The 17,430-nt window shown below is 34.5% G+C and overlaps 1 protein-coding gene across 5 annotated transcripts in view; it reads left to right on the forward strand.

Annotated features, from left to right (window-relative positions):
• LOC118188716 (Na(+)/H(+) exchanger protein 7-like) overlaps positions 1–17,430 on the forward strand; it is a 329,360-nt gene that overhangs the window by 155,922 nt on the left and 156,008 nt on the right. For all 5 annotated transcript variants that reach the window (XM_085814914.1, XM_085814916.1, XM_085814918.1 and 2 more), the window contains exon 2: positions 2,081–2,267. In XM_085814914.1, coding sequence (XP_085671040.1) covers positions 2,132–2,267 — 136 coding nt within the window. In that variant the 5' untranslated portion in view covers positions 2,081–2,131. The remainder of the gene's footprint in view (positions 1–2,080; positions 2,268–17,430) is intronic.

The following is a 17,430-nucleotide window of genomic DNA, read 5'->3' on the forward strand; positions in this document are numbered from 1 at the left end:
TGCAAATGTAATTAATAAATTATATTTATAAATTTCGATATTGTACATTATTATATACGTGGTATACGTAACTAATGGTCAGGAGGATTTTAATTCTTCCTTTCTAACGCAAAAAATTCTTACTTTACATACGCGCTATAATCATCTTTGGTTTTTGCGCCATAATGTCTCACTCTTACTTTACTTATACTGATAACTGAAAACGTTGCAACTCGTTAATATGATTTTAATTCTTCAATATGTAACTAAGCAAATCTTGCAAAGTGAAACATAAAAAGTGAAACAATTTTTAAGATTATATTTTGGCATATATTTATTTCATCATGCAACCATCACATTCTTTGAAATTCTTCACGACATGGTTGTGCATTTGAAGATTATATTTGTTGTTCTGGTATATCTCAAAAGTTGGATCTATTGGACTGATGGCTTATAAATTTAAAGGCCTGAGCAAATCTGTTCCTTATTTTCACTAACGTCTGCAGCAGAATATGAGCATTTTACTGTGACCTATCGATTGACAGTTGACGGCAGGGGGGTATTGTTTTTCTACTAAAACGTTAAGTGGTATTGTCGAGAAACGGCATGATTTACCGTTGTTCTAGCCTTCTGGCAAAAAAATCTTCCAGACGGAGAATATTCTTACTATGAAAGTAGATACCTGATCTTCAACTAATTTTAGATGGTTGATCCATGTTAAAGCATTTATCCAAATTAAATCCAGACTTTCTCGGCTGATAAACCATTAAATTTTCTTGTCAGATTTGGTTTTTATGACATGGAGTTTTCTGGTCCGAACACTAGGCGATCTTCTTCGAATTCCCCTGTTTTGTGCCTTGCTTGCCTATTTTAGGCACCTTTGATAACAGCTTGAGTTTAGCATGCATACGGAAAATTCTAAGCAAGACCATTTATAACAAAGTTCGAAGTAATATATGCTACGGCAAATGCTAATTATTGACACATTGCCATTAAATTGTCATCTTAGTACTTACAGTAATTTTTGCTTTGCCTCATAAAGACGGTAGCCTTGTCACATCTCTAGGAATAAGGAGCGGCTTGTGGGTTATGTATTATTACCAATGTTTTACAACTATTTTTTTCTTGGGACATCTCTTGAAGTTACCGTGGTTAAAAATGAATATCTCACAGATTTTTCTTTCACATAAATGATTAATTCAAAAGTCTAGCCATCACTATATGGCTTTTGTAACAATGGCTTGGATACGAAACGTCGAAGCCGAAATATTGCGAAACAATATGCCAGAAAGAAAGTTGTTTTCACGTCTTTTTTTGCGTAAGACCTATACGTTTCATGATAAATGTTTGAAGTAATCTTTGCATTATAAAGTTTGGTTATCGCAATTAATCATTTGAGCTGTCAACTTATCTGATGTTTATTTGCAAAATATTTATTGCATACCTCATATGCAAGCAAACAAATTGAAAAGAATGAGGCGATTGAGGATATTTTTCCATTGAGGTAAGTCACTGGTAAATGTTTCATTTACTTTCGAAATTACGAAGTGTATTCCTGGTTAATGCTCACAAAGAAAAACTGCGCACTTCTAAGTAGTATCATAATATCTTCCTATAGGAACTCCCCATCCAGATAAACAGTTATTTTATAATTATTGGAGAAGTCAAACAACAAGAATCTGCGTTATATCTGTAAATTTTCCAGGACTAGTTTCGATAATTGTGTAGTTAAACCATCGACATTAGTCCTGGAAAATTCACAAATGCAACGCTGATTCTTGTTGTTTGACTTCTCCAATAATCCTTATTCGGTATGTTATTTTAACCCACCCTAAGTTATTTTATACCCTGATTTTTTTACGTAGATCCAAAATCTGTTGCTTTGTGTTTTACTTTGTTCTTTAGAAAATTACATACTAATTATGAAGACTAAATTTTAGGTTATGTTTTTATTTATGTTCGAAGTGGAAAGAATTTGAGTATTGAAACACAAATTTACAGTTTTCATACTTGTTTTTCTAAATTTGTTTAGGAGTTGTAAATTATTCCTAAAACGAAAAATTAACGACATACCTAATTACATGACATTCTATCATATTAGGTTTCCTTCAAAGGAATACTGAAAGCCGGTTGACCCATATATTTGTCGCGGATGAATCGTCTAATATGCCTATCCTTTGGATTGTTCATCTTCGCGACATGGCAGAATACTATTGCCATTCCTCATTCACTAAAAAGTTCAAGATTGTACAGAAGAAGCAGCCTTCATGCGAAAGACCTCTTATTGGGTAAGCTTTCATTCGTGTATTGTTTCTCTAAATAAATATGAATCATTTCCAGCTTTTGTCGTATTCTGTATTAAGAGTATATCTTTGAGGGCAAAGGGCAAAGAATGCTATTTCCAGAAAATAATTTAAAATCTGTAAAAGTACATGTAAGTGGGGAAAGAATATCAGGAATAAAAAAGAAGAGGAATTTTTTTTTTTTTTTTTTTTTTTACTTTTCTCTAGCAATGGCATGACCGATCGACTGCTCATATGCTCATATGCATAAAATAAAGTTCAAATTCAGGCATCCTACGAAAATAAATTCATTGCAGTGGCATAAAAGGCGTATAATAGAGTGACAGAAAATGGTGCATTGATTAGGAACTTATTCCAGAATGAAACGATAGCTTTTAGCTTGATACTTAGATTCATCGGACAATTACAGAAAAAGGGAAGGCCATATCCATCTATTATACAAAGGTGTCAGCATTTCGAACATAGCCACACATATTTGACTGATGGTGACTGACAAAGAAGGCTATCAACGTTTATCATAGAAGAAGAGGTTGGCGAAATGATTCGAAAGAATCCGAGGGTAGTTGTTTTATAAAGTGCGAAGGAGTGTGTGTCTATGTGATCAAAGATTTGCCAACGACGAACAAGATATAACAGCGATTTTACTAATTCTACGAAGGTCTTAACTTACAAAAGAATAAACGAGGTGTATGCTTCAGGCCACCAGGGAGCCTTCTAAAATCTACGATGATATTTAAACTGTGCAACATTTTTAACTCTAGGTTTAAAAATTCAAAATCACAAAGAGAAGTTAATTTTTTTCTTTTTTTCTGTCTTCAGTCAAAAATGAGGCACTGGATCGTCGCCTTGCATTCTCATTGATACTGATGCCCCAATCATATTTATGATCAATATATCAAGCAGCTCCTGTTATTTCTGTGCATTACATGTAAGCATATCTTTGAAAGGGATATACAGTTATCGTGTATCAAACTGAAAAGAGAAATCTGAAAATAATTAGGTTTAAAAATTAATTATTAAGTGGAAAATAAGATTAACATGCTGCAGAGAAAATGATATTTTTCGGGTATTTTTCTTAAGATCTTCGAGGGTTTGTTTCAAGTTCTTGTATAAATGCAGAACTCCAGGAAAAGGCTGTTTATAAACAGTAGTGCTCTTTTGTATTAAACTATCCACATAACGTTTGTGGAAGATAGTTCAGGTAACTTTCGAGCAACAGCATTCCTAATAAATTTTCAGTGTGCATAGTACTTGAATGTCTATACCGGGGAAGTTGAAGACGGCAACTTTAACCATCTTGTTAAAATAACGGCTTCAGTATACTTCACTTTTGGGAAACAGACACAGCACCGATGTTTTGTTTGTGTTGGAGGCTTTATTTACTTCCTTGCTAGTATTTTAGGAAATGCTGAGAAGGAAACCAAACAAAAAGTGGACGCTCTCAACATCACACATTTTTCATATTGGGTCTTGAAAACATCTTATAATTTGTCTATTCTTTTTTTTTTTTTTTCTTTCTTTCTTTTTCTCTCTTCTCGGGATTTGGCAAAACTTTCCTGGGAAGTTATATCATTTTCCGGGATAAAAGGAAATAATTATATAGCTCAGGAATATGGTCTCCCATGTGTAACGTGTTCCGAGCGGTAAAGTCGCTGAACACTGGTAGTTCGATCCGGGGTTCGAATTCTGCAAACGGGCTAGCTGCATGGGCATTTCCCTGGTCTTTCCCATGTGTCCTATACGGTAGCAATAGCAATTTTCAAATAGCAAAATTCTGAGAGTTTTATTGTGCTTCTCGAACGAAGATACACGCGAAAATCGTTTCAACATGAAATTTAAAAAACCGATAGTAAAATTTAGAAAAAAATCTCTCTACTAGAAGATATTCTCGTCAACAGTCTGTGTGTGTGTGTGTGTGTGTGTGCATATCAGGGGACAGTTTAAAAATAAATGCCAAAATAACGAATAAAGTAACATCATATTATTCGTGATGTGTAAATGTAGATGAATTTTGTAAAGATGATTATTTAATCTTTTCTTAACATTAAACTGTCTGATTCTCTTTTTATTTAATTAATTATTTTATGGATTTTCAATAAAAGTATATTTCATAAGAACTTTTTCTTTTCATGCTCACGTAATTAATAGTCTTAATGATATGTTATCGATCAGATTATTCAACTTAACATTTCATTCCTTTTTCAACTACGGATAATCACTGCTTTATTTTTAACAATTTTGTTGCTTCAAAGGATCGAAAAATTCTCCGTTTTTGTCAAAAAATGTCGGGATTGCGTTAAAAATCTCGTATCAACTTTATTTGAAAGTTCTTCTTTTCTATACGGTAGCAATAGCACTTTTCAAATAACAAAATTCTGAGACTTTTATTGTGCTTATCGAACTAAGATACACGCGAAAATCGTTTCAACATGAAATTTAAGAAAACGATTGTAAAATTTTGAAAAAAATCTCTCTGCTAGAAGATATTGTCGTCAACAGTGTGTGTGTATGTGTGCAAAATGTGAGTTTGATAATTTATCAGGGAACAGTTTAAAAATAAATGCCAAAATTTCGACCGTAATGACAAAACTATGAGCAAATTAGGTAAAACCTTATAAAAATGCGACTAGTTTTTTAAAAATTATTTCCAGAAAGCCACGTAATTAATATTTCATATGATTCTTGTTTCTAAAAGTTGGAGAAGAGTTTCTTTCATAACTTTGGATATCTTAAATCTTTAACAGAGATATAATTTGGGATGTTAGAATTTGAAAATTCCATAATAAAAATATGATATTACTTACCAAAATAAAATTAAGCGAATCAACTCTTAAAATATAATGTTAATAAATATATATTAAATTTATGAAATAGAAAAAAATTAAAATTAAGCGATAGATTTCATTATTACACAGTAACATCATAACATTGAAACTATGGTTCTTAGCAGTACCGATTGAAGAAGGCCTTCCGTTTCACATTTTAGCTTATATTTTAATGAAAATTGTAGAAAATTGCCCAGTTAATTTCTTTTTGTCATTCTTGTTTTAAAACCGGGCGAAACGAAATTTGTGGAAGTTTCAAAATTTTGTAATTTATACAATTTTTGATGTTGGATTTGTAACCTCAAATGATAGTCTGGAAAAACACCAGAGATTTTCGAAAATTTACCAAAAAATCAAAAGTAATGTTAAAAATGTGATACAAACTTCGTTTAAAAGATTTTTTTTTCGTTATATCAGATGGTGCCAACATAAAATTTCTGGTATTTAATAGAATGTTTTTTAAATAAAGGTATGTGCAAAACATTTTAAACATTGAGTTAAAAAATATCTAAATCGAATTTTAAAATAGTGTGTCACCACATTGCATTTTCCTCCACAAACAATGTGTGTACAAAATTTGAACCCGATAGCTTATCAGGAAGTAGGTTTACAATTGAAACTGGTGACTAGCTTCGGACTGTAGCGAAAAACACTACTAGGAAACTAAATAAATGCTTACAACATTAGTAATATAATACAAAATACGTTTCGTTTGCGTAGTTACTTTCTATAACGTTGCACTTAAAGCATCTGTAACTTTAACAAACATTGTTCCTATACTTCACTAAGATTTCACATGTAACTCTTACTTAAGAAGTCCATACCATCACAGTTACAATGAGTTCCTTTAGTAACACTGCAGAATTATTTGCAGCGTTTATCCAATAAAGTCGTTTTTGAAAAAACAAATGAAATTTTATGATATTGTTAATATATATAGCTTTCCGTAATCTTATATTTTTTACCTTTTGTTATAAACATAATTTTCGTAGAACTGGTTTTTATGCTTTAATCAAATTTATGTTTTGAGAGTTCCTAGAAAATCTTTTTCTTCAACAACCAATTTCCTTCACTCTTTTTATTCCTCTGTAAAGTGAATGTTGTTAACATGGATTCCAAATTGTGAAGTGGAATTTCCTTAGAAATTAATGGGAGTGATTTTTAGTTTTTTATACTTTTAATTTTTTGAAAAAATTGTAAGGATTAGGATATGTTAATATGTTCTTATTTTCTTCAAATACGGACGGAAGAATTACCTAGAAGCAAAGGAGAAGCTGAAACTTATTTTATTTCTTTAAACATTCGGTTTATTTTATGCCTTAATGCTACAGTTGCTACTATATGTTGAGCTTTGCCTCAAGCGAGGATGTTCTAGTTTTATTCAGCAAAGAAGCTCTTTAGTTTAATGCATCCAGCTATCTTGAAGAATTTTTACTTTGTGTGTTAAACACGGTTCTGTGACTTTAATCCAAAAATCTCTAATGAGTAAAATTCTGGCGCGATTGCAAAGTAAATGCCAGCAGCTACTGTACGTATGATGTTAATTTCAAACTGAGTAATCCTTTCAAGTATAATATGTGAATGAAGTTTTATATCCATGAAGTATGTTATTTTAAATGTGTCAAGAAAGGTATGTATATGTGTCTTGATTATGTGCGTTGTAAATTTAAAGTAAAAGCTAGCATACTTATTTAAAAGTTAGGTTCTCCAGCCAACACTTTTGAGGTTAAATGAAGTTTCAGCTTAGGTCTTTAGGTACAGATTCTTGAAATAAGATATCCTTGAGATCTAATGTGTGTAAGCTGTTAATCTTGTAGGAATTTGATTAGTAGGTAGGTTTGGTTTGGTTTAGCTGGTTATGTCAAAGCACTCGACTGCTATCTGCCTAAGGGAAGGGATGCGTTCGGGGAGGACTTTCTGAGGGAAACTGGCTCTTATACACATTACACAGGTGGAAAACCATTAAAGCGCCCATGCAGTCAGCCCGTTGGCCGAAATTCGAACCCCAACCTTTTCGCGACTTTACTGCTGGGCCACTTGTGAACGTTTAATAGGTAGTTGTTGAACATTTCACACTTACACCCGGTACAAGGTGAATATCGAGGGGCGAGAATTGAATTTAGAAAAAGCGTATGTGTTAAATGTTTTGTTAAATTGTGAATGGCAACCTAAAACGTGTAAACTTTAATATTTCTATGGCTCAACTAATTTTCCTTTCAGGTTTCTCAAAGGGCATAAGATGGGAACTGAAAGATGAAGGTGTTATTTTGTATCAAAAGAAGTTTTTGTATAAATTAGACATTTAACTGAATGATTTTAAAAGTAAGATAATGTTGTTAGATTTAAAATTTAAAATCTTAGCCGTTAAAGGCCTTCGCCGCGATTATTTAAATTCTGGTGTGGAAAAGTTCTTATGTTAATTATTCGGTTATTATGATTTTCTCCTTTACTTTAACTTTTTCTTTCTGTATTGTTCACCAAAATGCAAATGAGCTTTTAGTGTATTTAAATTGAAGGTTTTTGAATCTTAGAAACAGAGGGCTTCTGGCACTCGCGTAGATCTGTTACACTTTTGCCAGTTCTGTTTAAAAGATACTATCCCGATTTTCGCATTCCTTGGCCGATTGCTTTAAACCTACTCACTGCTTAAGTTAAACCAGCTTATGGTTTATTTTATTTCCAGTGTAGTCTTAGACTGCTTATATTAACTTTTAAATTAAAGTGTCTCTTATTGTTTAAATTACATCGCCACAAGCACTGCTTTATATAAGCACAAACAGTGCTTTTTCTGTTAAAAATTCAGTTTAATAAAAAGTTTATTTAAACCATTACAAGTCTTTGTCATACTATTTCAGACATAACGATAACTCGTTACTTGTCTAGTAAGGTTGTGCGACTTAAATGTAAGTATGAACTTAATTACAACCTTACAAATTGTCATGTTAATTAATCCTATGACCTTATTATTTTTGGCTGTATTTCCATGTTCTTTTTACCTCTCATCAAAATGCAGATTAGTTAAAATATTACTGGGAAATCTGCAATACTCCTTCCGTGTGAGCACAGCTGAAAAGGAAAAGACGCGCAGCTTTGTTTAAACGCTAGTAGAAATCAGACTGATATGGCTATCATCATGGCTGCAGTTGTAGCTGTGTTTCTTACCATCGCGGTACAATAAAACTGCGTTTGGCCGAAATCTGGTGAAACCGAAGTAGTGGAAACAAATCACATTCAGTCAGTGAACCGTTAAATCGATCACCTCCAAATATTGCAGATGTGTTAGGAATTAAGGCATCACAGCCATGAGTACCGTTGCGATGTAGTTAAGTCAGCGCATCCAATTAACAGCCATAGCTTAATTCTCGGCACAGCTGATTTTTGACATCTCCTACTGCAAACAAACCTTATAGTCTCTGACGGGTGATTTTTCTTTATTGTTCGCTACTTTAAAGGTAAAAATATGCGTTAGAATGAAAACAAGTGACTACATTATATTGTATGCAAATTTAGGAAATGAGAGCTCTTGTTTTTAGATGATTTTCGACTACACGACTTAACAAACTGTGGCGTTATATTAACACTTAACTTTAACACAGCAAGAGAAATAATAAATAAATAAGCTAAATTTTAATTTCACAGGAAAAGAAGAAATCACAAAAGTTTAATTGCTATTCTTTTCTTTTAATATCTTGGCTTAACTTCCTTTTTTCCTTCCTTTTCATAAAACTGCATTTATGTAACTTTGTTCAGTATTATGGGAGCTTTCATGAAATAAGTTAAGAGTATCTGTGTGCCCAACGTTTAAATTTTCCTATGTGAAATCAAGATGCAGAATAATGAAAATATTCATAGATTTCGATTAATACACATATATATACTAAATGATTTCCATACAGCCCCATAACAGACGAACTTTACAATTAACAGGACAAAACATTTACACACTAGTAATTCATTATCAAACAAATATATTTATTAGAAGTATTTTTTATTTTAAATGGGATACATGATAAAATAAAAAAAATTAAATGTATTAATTCCGTTTCCCCCTCCAAAAAAATTACATTCGTCAAAATAATATAACAGCTGAAACATTAAAGTAAAAATATTAGATTGGAATAAATATTTCGGCTCGGCACTTTTAACCTTTACGATATGAAGAATACACTGTGGAAGTAAATGTGTTATTACCTTATCTCATTCGTATGATGTAATTCTACTCCATTACTTGAATATAACTGCTTTTATTACACATTTGACTGAAGGCTACTGCTTATTCAGCAACCGTTCCTCAGTGATGTAAATGAAAACAATTCCTTCAAAATACTGCACTGCAATATAATGGTCAACAAGCTGCGCTGTTTACGTTGCGAATACACAAACGAATCTTGCCAACCGCATAGATAGGGCACAGTTTCAGAGCTTTATATTGAGCAATTATATACGACATGATGTTAAAAAATTATTAGTTTTCATAAATCATAAAAAATTAATTTTATCTGCGTCGGAGCTCGAAACATTTGCGTGCTAACCGCTTATACTACACAACGAGAACACGTGCGGAGGAGGCAATAACTCCTTATAATGTATCCTTTTCAAAAAATTTTCTTTTTAATGCTCTCTAATCGTCATCCTACTTTGTTAACATAGTGTTCATACAGTATAAGCCACTTTGAGTGTAACCAAACTCTGCACTAAAAATAAGTAAACCTCGCGCTAAAATTCAAGCCCTTTCCCTGTCGTTCTATAGATAGATTACCTATTGTTCAACCTAAAGCCATATTAAACTTCTACATAAATTCCATTCCCACAAAAGGTGTTTTCCTTTTCTTTTTGAACGTATAAAATGATTTTTTGAATAACTAAAAAGATTTTCTTAATATAAAAATTGAAAAAAATGCATGCGATTAAAATTAAAGAAAGCTTTTAAGATATTTTAAGTTCAACTTCCGAAATAATTTGAAAATGTTTTTTAGAAAGGACCTCGTGGAAAAAATGTAGTGGGCGCTGCACCTTTTTTATGATGACTGCAGATTTTCATTATTAATTGATCATAGCTTTGAGAGAGAGAAGTTTTTTAAGTGTTATTATTATGTGAATCACATATAAATCTAAATTGCATTTGTATGCACAGATAGTTATTGTTCATAAAATACATAAATATAAAAACTACTTGAGAAGTGCTTATTCATTTTGGGACATACCATATAACCATCGATGCTTATAGTGATCTTGAAACTATTTACTGGCGGTACTCTTCAATCCGCGGTCCTCTTCAATCCTCGAAACTTAACTCCACAATTATATTCTGCTATTTTCTATCTGCAAGACACCCCACTGGTGCAGAATGGTTACAGGTTACTGAATACTAATAGTTCGTCTCTGATTCGAACTGAGGCGAACGGACTGACTGCATGGATGGTTTTCGTAGTTTTTCCCATGTGTAAAGTGAAGGCAAGCCAATTTCAATTAGAAAGCTTTCCACGAAGTCATCCCACCCCTTAGGTAAATAGCCCTCAAGAGCTTTGCCGAATTCAAATAATCTAATCTGACCAATCCTATTTATAATGTCGTTAGACAAAACTGTTCTTATTCTAAAAGTGAGACGATTTTTTGCGCATATAAATGAAGCTAAATTTTTCATTCAGAATGAAAGTTAGAACTAGAGAATATGCGCAATTTATTCTAACTCCAAATCTCGAAACTGCTAGAGAATAAAAATATTCAGTAACTGTAAATCGAATAAACATTCCAGTGGAAGGGAAGTAATTTATTAAAAATATATTTCTTAGAAAACCAAAGGAATCAAGTGAACCAAAAGAATAAAAAATTAGCAAGATTGATAACAGGACAAGACATAAACCACTCACAAACTTTTGTTACGAAATTTACCTATGCAGCTACCGAGTTTAAACTCCAAAAGCCAAACTTTATCTGCGTGATTATAGAGAAGAGGAAATCCTGTATGCGGAATTTGACATCTTTGCTTAACTCATAATTATCTATAAAAAATTAACAATATTATAAAAGAAAACAGTCAGGAAATTTGAAATTTCTGGAACTCAAAATCCACTTGAAAACGTTGGTTTCGTAATTTATCTATACAGTTATTGGGTTGACCGCCATATATAGTTCGTAGTTTTGCTATAACAGAATATGAGGAGAAAGACTCTTGGTAGGGAATGCTGATATTTCTGACGACTGGCATTTAAAAATATTCCTTCCCTAATTGTTTTCATCCTGATTCTAATGCTTTGGCCAATTTGAAACACCTGTCTGCCTACTTTTAACACACAAGAAGTTGTTTTACAAGATGTATAAGTTACTGCAACACTTTCTTAAAGATAATGTTATGGAACGACGGGAATATTCTTCAAAGTATTTCGAATGCTATTTTGAATTAATGGCTGAGAGAAACAGATACTTCCAAACTCCACTGCGAATATAAATTCCGCGACGTTCAAGCCGCTGTTCAGAATTTCCTCCAAGGGCAGTGAGTTTTAAAAGAAAGGAAAAGGAAAATTACCATATCGGTGAAAGAGCAAACGAGCATCCTTGATTCAGCTTTTAAGACATGCGACTAGTTTTATCCCATTTTACATGTCAGTTGTTATACTATTGACATCAATTCCAAACCCGGTGTCAGCCAACTTCCTGATTCAATTGCATTACAAATTCGGAAGAAAGGATGAAAATGGCTATTAAGTAAATTGTCACAAGAGCTTGAAATATGTTATCTGCTCCGGCGTAGTTTTTTTTTTTTTTTTTTTTTTTTTATGTTTATACTCTTTAAACGCTGGATTCATGAGTAATTTATCTCAAGCACTTAACAACCGACAATTTATTTGAATATATTTTTTATTATATTTGAGCCTATCTATAATCATTTCAAGCACAATATGAAATACTTTTAAGTGCTAATATATAAATAGTATCACAGAGTGTATGAATGCAAATGTCCACAAAGTCCAAAAGAGTGCAAAATATTTCCATAAGCAAATTAAACTCGCAGAATTCTTTATAATCTGTAAATTGGGAATTACCATTTGTCAGCAGCTAGAATATAGAATAACAAGTTACACTATCATATCATATCATAATATCATGTCACCTCAAAAAAGAGGGCGGAGTAAAGAAAAAGAAAATTTCTCATTCTGGAAACTTTTATTCTGGAAACTTTATTCTGGAAACTTTTATTTGCAATCTAGAGATTGCAAATAAAAGAAGAGTGTATAATTAAAGTTATTTTAGTATTTATAAAAAAGTCTATTTCAACAGCTGAAATACACTGGTGTGCAAAAATTAAGGACAAAGTCGAAAAATTAGCTTATCAGCTGAACGAAGAAGCAGAGCGAACAGAAAGACCAATCAGGAGATTAAGTAAGGTGATGTACGGTAGCACATGCGCAGATATGCAGGTAGACGTAATGGGGGAGTGTCTGAGTAGTATAAAGCATGTTGTCGGTGTAAGATCAGTATTTCTGGCAAAGAGATTGCATGCCGTATAGCAGTTAAAATCCCACCGAGTTGCTGCCTCAGCGAGAAATGGCGAATAATCAATCTGTTAGACGACATCTGGATGCTTTTACCCGAGGTCGAATCATTGGGAAGTTGGAGGAAGGCCGCAGTGTGACAAGTGTGGCTGCAGAGTTCGGAATTGCTCACAGCATCGTTTCACGACTTTGGAGACAATTTCAAACTACAGGAACAGCTATCCGGGGGTTTAGTAGTGGTCGTCCACGAGGAACCACACCCGCAGATGACTGGTATATTGCCTTACAGGCCAGAAGAAACAGGCGGCAGACAGCGGGAGAAATCGCTAGACATACGACACAGGCGACTAGACGACCGATATCGCGTTTTACCGTGGCCAGAAGACTGCACGGTGGTGGTCTGTTTGCACGACGCCCTGTACGGTGTGTACCTCTAACGCCTGCCCATCGGAGAAGGCGTTCTCTGTGGTGCCGGGAACACCGGAATTGGAGAGACAATGAATGGGGACGAGTACTCTTTACAGATGAGAGCAGATTCAGTAGTAGCAATTTTCATCGCATACTCATCTGGAGAGAGCGGGGAAGCCGCAATCATCCCTCGAACATCATTGAAAGGGACAGGTATGGAGGTGGCGGTGTTCTCGTTTGGGGAGGCATCATACTTGGTAGTCGTACAGACCTTCACATCTTCGAAGCAGGTTCAGTCAACGGGACCCGTTATTGTAGCGAGATTCTTCTTCCATATGTGCGTCTTTTTAGAGGCGCTATGGGTCCGCAGTTCCTTTTCATGGACGACAATGCACTATGTCATCGCACAGTAGCTGCCGAACAGCTCTTAGAGAGTGAGGATATTGAACGTATGGATTGGCCGGCACGATCTCCGTATCTCATTCCCATCGAGCATGTATGGGATCTTCTAGGCAGACGCTTGGCAAGCTCGTACCTTACCACCAGTAACGATTCCGGAGCTTCGATTGGCGCTGCAAGACGAATGGGCAGCAATGCCTCAACAACTCATAGACACCCTCATTCTCAGCATGGGCAGACTCTGTGAAACCTGTCTAGCAGTCAGGGGAGATCATATCCCCTATTAAAGACCGGATGTTTCTTGCTGGACACACATCACAGGGATGTTTCGGACTTCAGTCGCACTGCGCTTCATGCTACTTTTTCAATAAAGCTTCTTTTTATCCCTCTGATTTCTCTTTTAGTATGTGTTGCTTACATTACTCATGTCCTTACGTATTGGGGGATCTTACGGTATTAAATGTGTTGATTTGGAAAGCTTTTGTGCAAAGTTATATTGATAAAACCGTCTCGTCCTTAATTTTTGCACACCAGTGTAATTTTAAGTTGCAATAACCCGTTAGTTTAAGAATTATTCATTAGAAATATAAGATATACAGCGTATAATGAAAAACAGCGATGCCAATAGTTAGGGGGGAAAAAATAAATAAATAAAAGAAAATTGCTGTGACCTCATTTCGCCATAAAGTGGAGACTTTTGAAATATAAGATTTAAGTTATTGAAGATGCAGCTATGCACCTTTTGCTTTAGCTTACTTGCAGATGTATCTAAAAATAAATAATGGAAACAAGTGAATTGACAATAATTTTTATTTTGTCTGCAATATCAAATTCACTTAGAGAAAGAATAACACCTGCTTTTATGTATTCAAAAACTTTGTAGATCTAGAAAACACGAGCGATAGCCACGAAATACGAAAATAATTTTATAGCTAGACGGGCAGATGATAAGAAAAATTTACCCACTGAAAGCGCAAAGCACGTCTAAAGTGTACCCCTGTTCACAAACAAAAACATTGTTTTCCGTTCTATTAGTTGAGATTACTTCTGATTGTATATTTGCACTAATAAATGAGAATATATTAAATACTTACCTAACAACAGTTTTAACCAATTAAATGACTTCTGTGTGCGAGAGTTGCCGGTAACAGACCGTCAGCTTCGATATTTGCAAAAATATCTGAAACTTAGCAACCAAAGAAGTTAGAAAGAAGTGGAATTATGGAAATTCACTGAAGTTTTTCAGAGGGTAAAGTATAATAAAAGACATTAGCGTGAGGAAAGGCAGAAGAAACAGCCAGCAAAAAAAATAATGCGGAATCAAGACATAGAATGTTTGGTAAGAGAATGTCTTTTGTTGGAGAGCTATCAATATGAAATGGTCTCGGCTGAGAGCACACCCGGCAGAGTCAGAAAGAATAAGACAATCGATGGTGGCTTGAAGTACCTCTACTCATTCACAAAAATAAAATATTCCTAGTTCGTAAAGGTTTCGCAGATGATCATAAAGAGAAATTAAACATCTTCCGTCTTTGATGAGATTCAAGTAGGTAGTTCCATAATATCAGTGTTTGCGATTCGAAAGATCAGCCAAGAATGCGAGCCCTGTGCTGAGCGTGAGAATCGAACCTCCTCATCTATAAAAATATCATCAAGATCTGTGTTTGCAAGAACTGTGTGAGGATACTGATCAAGGATATAAGCTTTACACCCCATTGAAGTCATAATACGGCAAGGCAAAATTTTAAATTTTGAACAGCCACCAACAGTAATACTCATCCAAACTCTCAAATTACTTTTTCTGTATGTGTACGTTTTGCAGATGTTACTGGAATGACAGCAAGTTCCGAACATTTTCTATACCAATAATAAACCAGTTCTGAAATTAGTATATACTAATTCTGAAATCAATATGTAGACTGAATCTTTATTCAACTGCAAAGAGTACATTATTTGTTGCGAACTAAAAGAGGTGATCTGGATATCATTTTAATCAGGCCTGTAAATGCGAAGGAGTTCAGTGGGACGCAAACCATTAGTTGTCTTGCATATTTAAATGTAACTTTCTGTGAAATGTTTGCAGAGGTATAACTTTTCTTGACGACGCGAAAACAAAAGTACAGTGGGGTATGTTAAGTCAATTGACACAAAGCACACAAGAGTTACCTGCGTAAGAGGAAGAAGGCCTTCGTGGAGCTCGTTATAAAGGGAATTGGCTATTTTCATATTACAGATGGCGGCAGCCTCGAAACCTCCCATGTAGCCAATCTGCCTGCCTGGATTTCCAGCAGTAATCACTGTACAGTTCGAGTAATCACTGTACAGAGATTTCAGAGCTTTATTTATCTGTTGCATTCTTCCTGCAGGCACAGAAAGCAGCTACGAGGTTTTATCCTTTGAAAATCCACTTACTGTCTTTACCAGTTAGTTGCTTCATTTTATTACTGAGGCTACAGATGGAAAATGACAGACTGACTGACTATTTATATCTCTAGCTATACTTCCGACTGTCGCTAGTCCCTTTGAAGACGCTGTATGACCTTCCAACATTTGGCGTTACACTAATGAGGTCTTCTACTTATTTTCAGCCGCCCAGAACGGTGTAGTACATGAGGCTACTGCGGTACCGAAGGGCCAGGGTTCGATTCCCGGAGAAGGCATGGATATGTAGCAACAATTTAATTCATCGCATAGTAATGAGTTGCCATAGTAACAATAAGCTTGGAACAACAATTATTGTGTATTTGATTTATCGTACATTTCATGTCCTTTTGGTACATTTTCGTTACCTAATGTTAGGTTCAGCCATATACATAGAGATATAATCGGCCCACTTCAACTCTCAAAAGACTACAGATGTTTGAACTTGCATAGATAAATTCACTAGCTGAGCGGAAGCTTTTCCAATGGCTAACCAAATTGCTGAAACTGTAGCTGAGACTTTTTACTCTGGGTGGATTACTAGATTTTGGAGTACTTGATACTACATAACGACTGATCGTGGTACAAACTTAAAAAGTGAATTGTTTAGATCACTCACAAAACAAGAATTACTGCCGTTCATCCAATTTGTAACGATATATTAGAACGCATGCATCGAGAACTAAAAGCAAAATGTCGTGCAACAGTTAGATGGCGTGAAGTGTTGCCATCAGTTTTGCTTAGAATGAGGTCATGCATTAAAGAAGATATTGAATCATCACCAACTGAAATGGTCCATTGAACTTGCTTGAAACTTCCAGGAGAAGGTTTTCGCAATTATTTTTCAAATGTGATTTCTGCAAAAGACTTTGTTGACAATCTTCGACAGCAGATGCGACTTATTCGACCATCTTCAGCTTCTCTGCACTCTTCGAGCAATATGTTCGTTCATTATGATTTACTTGTAAGCTCACATGTTTTCCTTAGACAAAACACTGTGTGAAAACCTTTTGAACAACCATACCAGGGACCATTCGAAGTATTAGTTAGAACTGAAAAATTTTTCACAATAGATATAAATGACAATAAATATGCAATATCTGTAGATCGCTTAAAGCCTGCATACATACTAGTAGACTCTAGAGAAGAAAATCATGTAAATAACAACAAAGAATCTGAAACTGAATCTAGGATAAACCAAACATTGCCAACTTTCATTAAGTCTGGCAGACGTGTAAAAATTGTTCAACCATACCAAGCTTCTTAGATCGTCCTCTGGACTCGAAAGGAACCACTGTGACAACAGTTATTATACATTTGATCTTTTTATCATCATGATATGTTTCTTTCCTGTACTTAGATATTTTTAACTGGTAAATAAATACCAATGGAGTCATAATTTTGAATACTTATGCCGACCTCCCAAAGGTGTTTGTAAATGTATAGTATCTTTGCAGTATGGGGGCGCTATAAATATCTGCCGAGCCTAAAGTCCTCTTGGAAGGTTGTGGTAGGGGAAAAGGGGTAGGAGACCCTAGGATCGACCCCCCTGGGGTGCTGTCCGTCAAAATTGAGGGCGAAACTGAGAGAAGTCGTACTGTC

This window comes from Stegodyphus dumicola, chromosome 4 (genome assembly GCF_044657685.1).
Source record: "Stegodyphus dumicola isolate Sdum_Otavi_A_Nest chromosome 4, ASM4465768v1".
NCBI classification, from domain to species: domain Eukaryota; kingdom Metazoa; phylum Arthropoda; class Arachnida; order Araneae; family Eresidae; genus Stegodyphus; species Stegodyphus dumicola.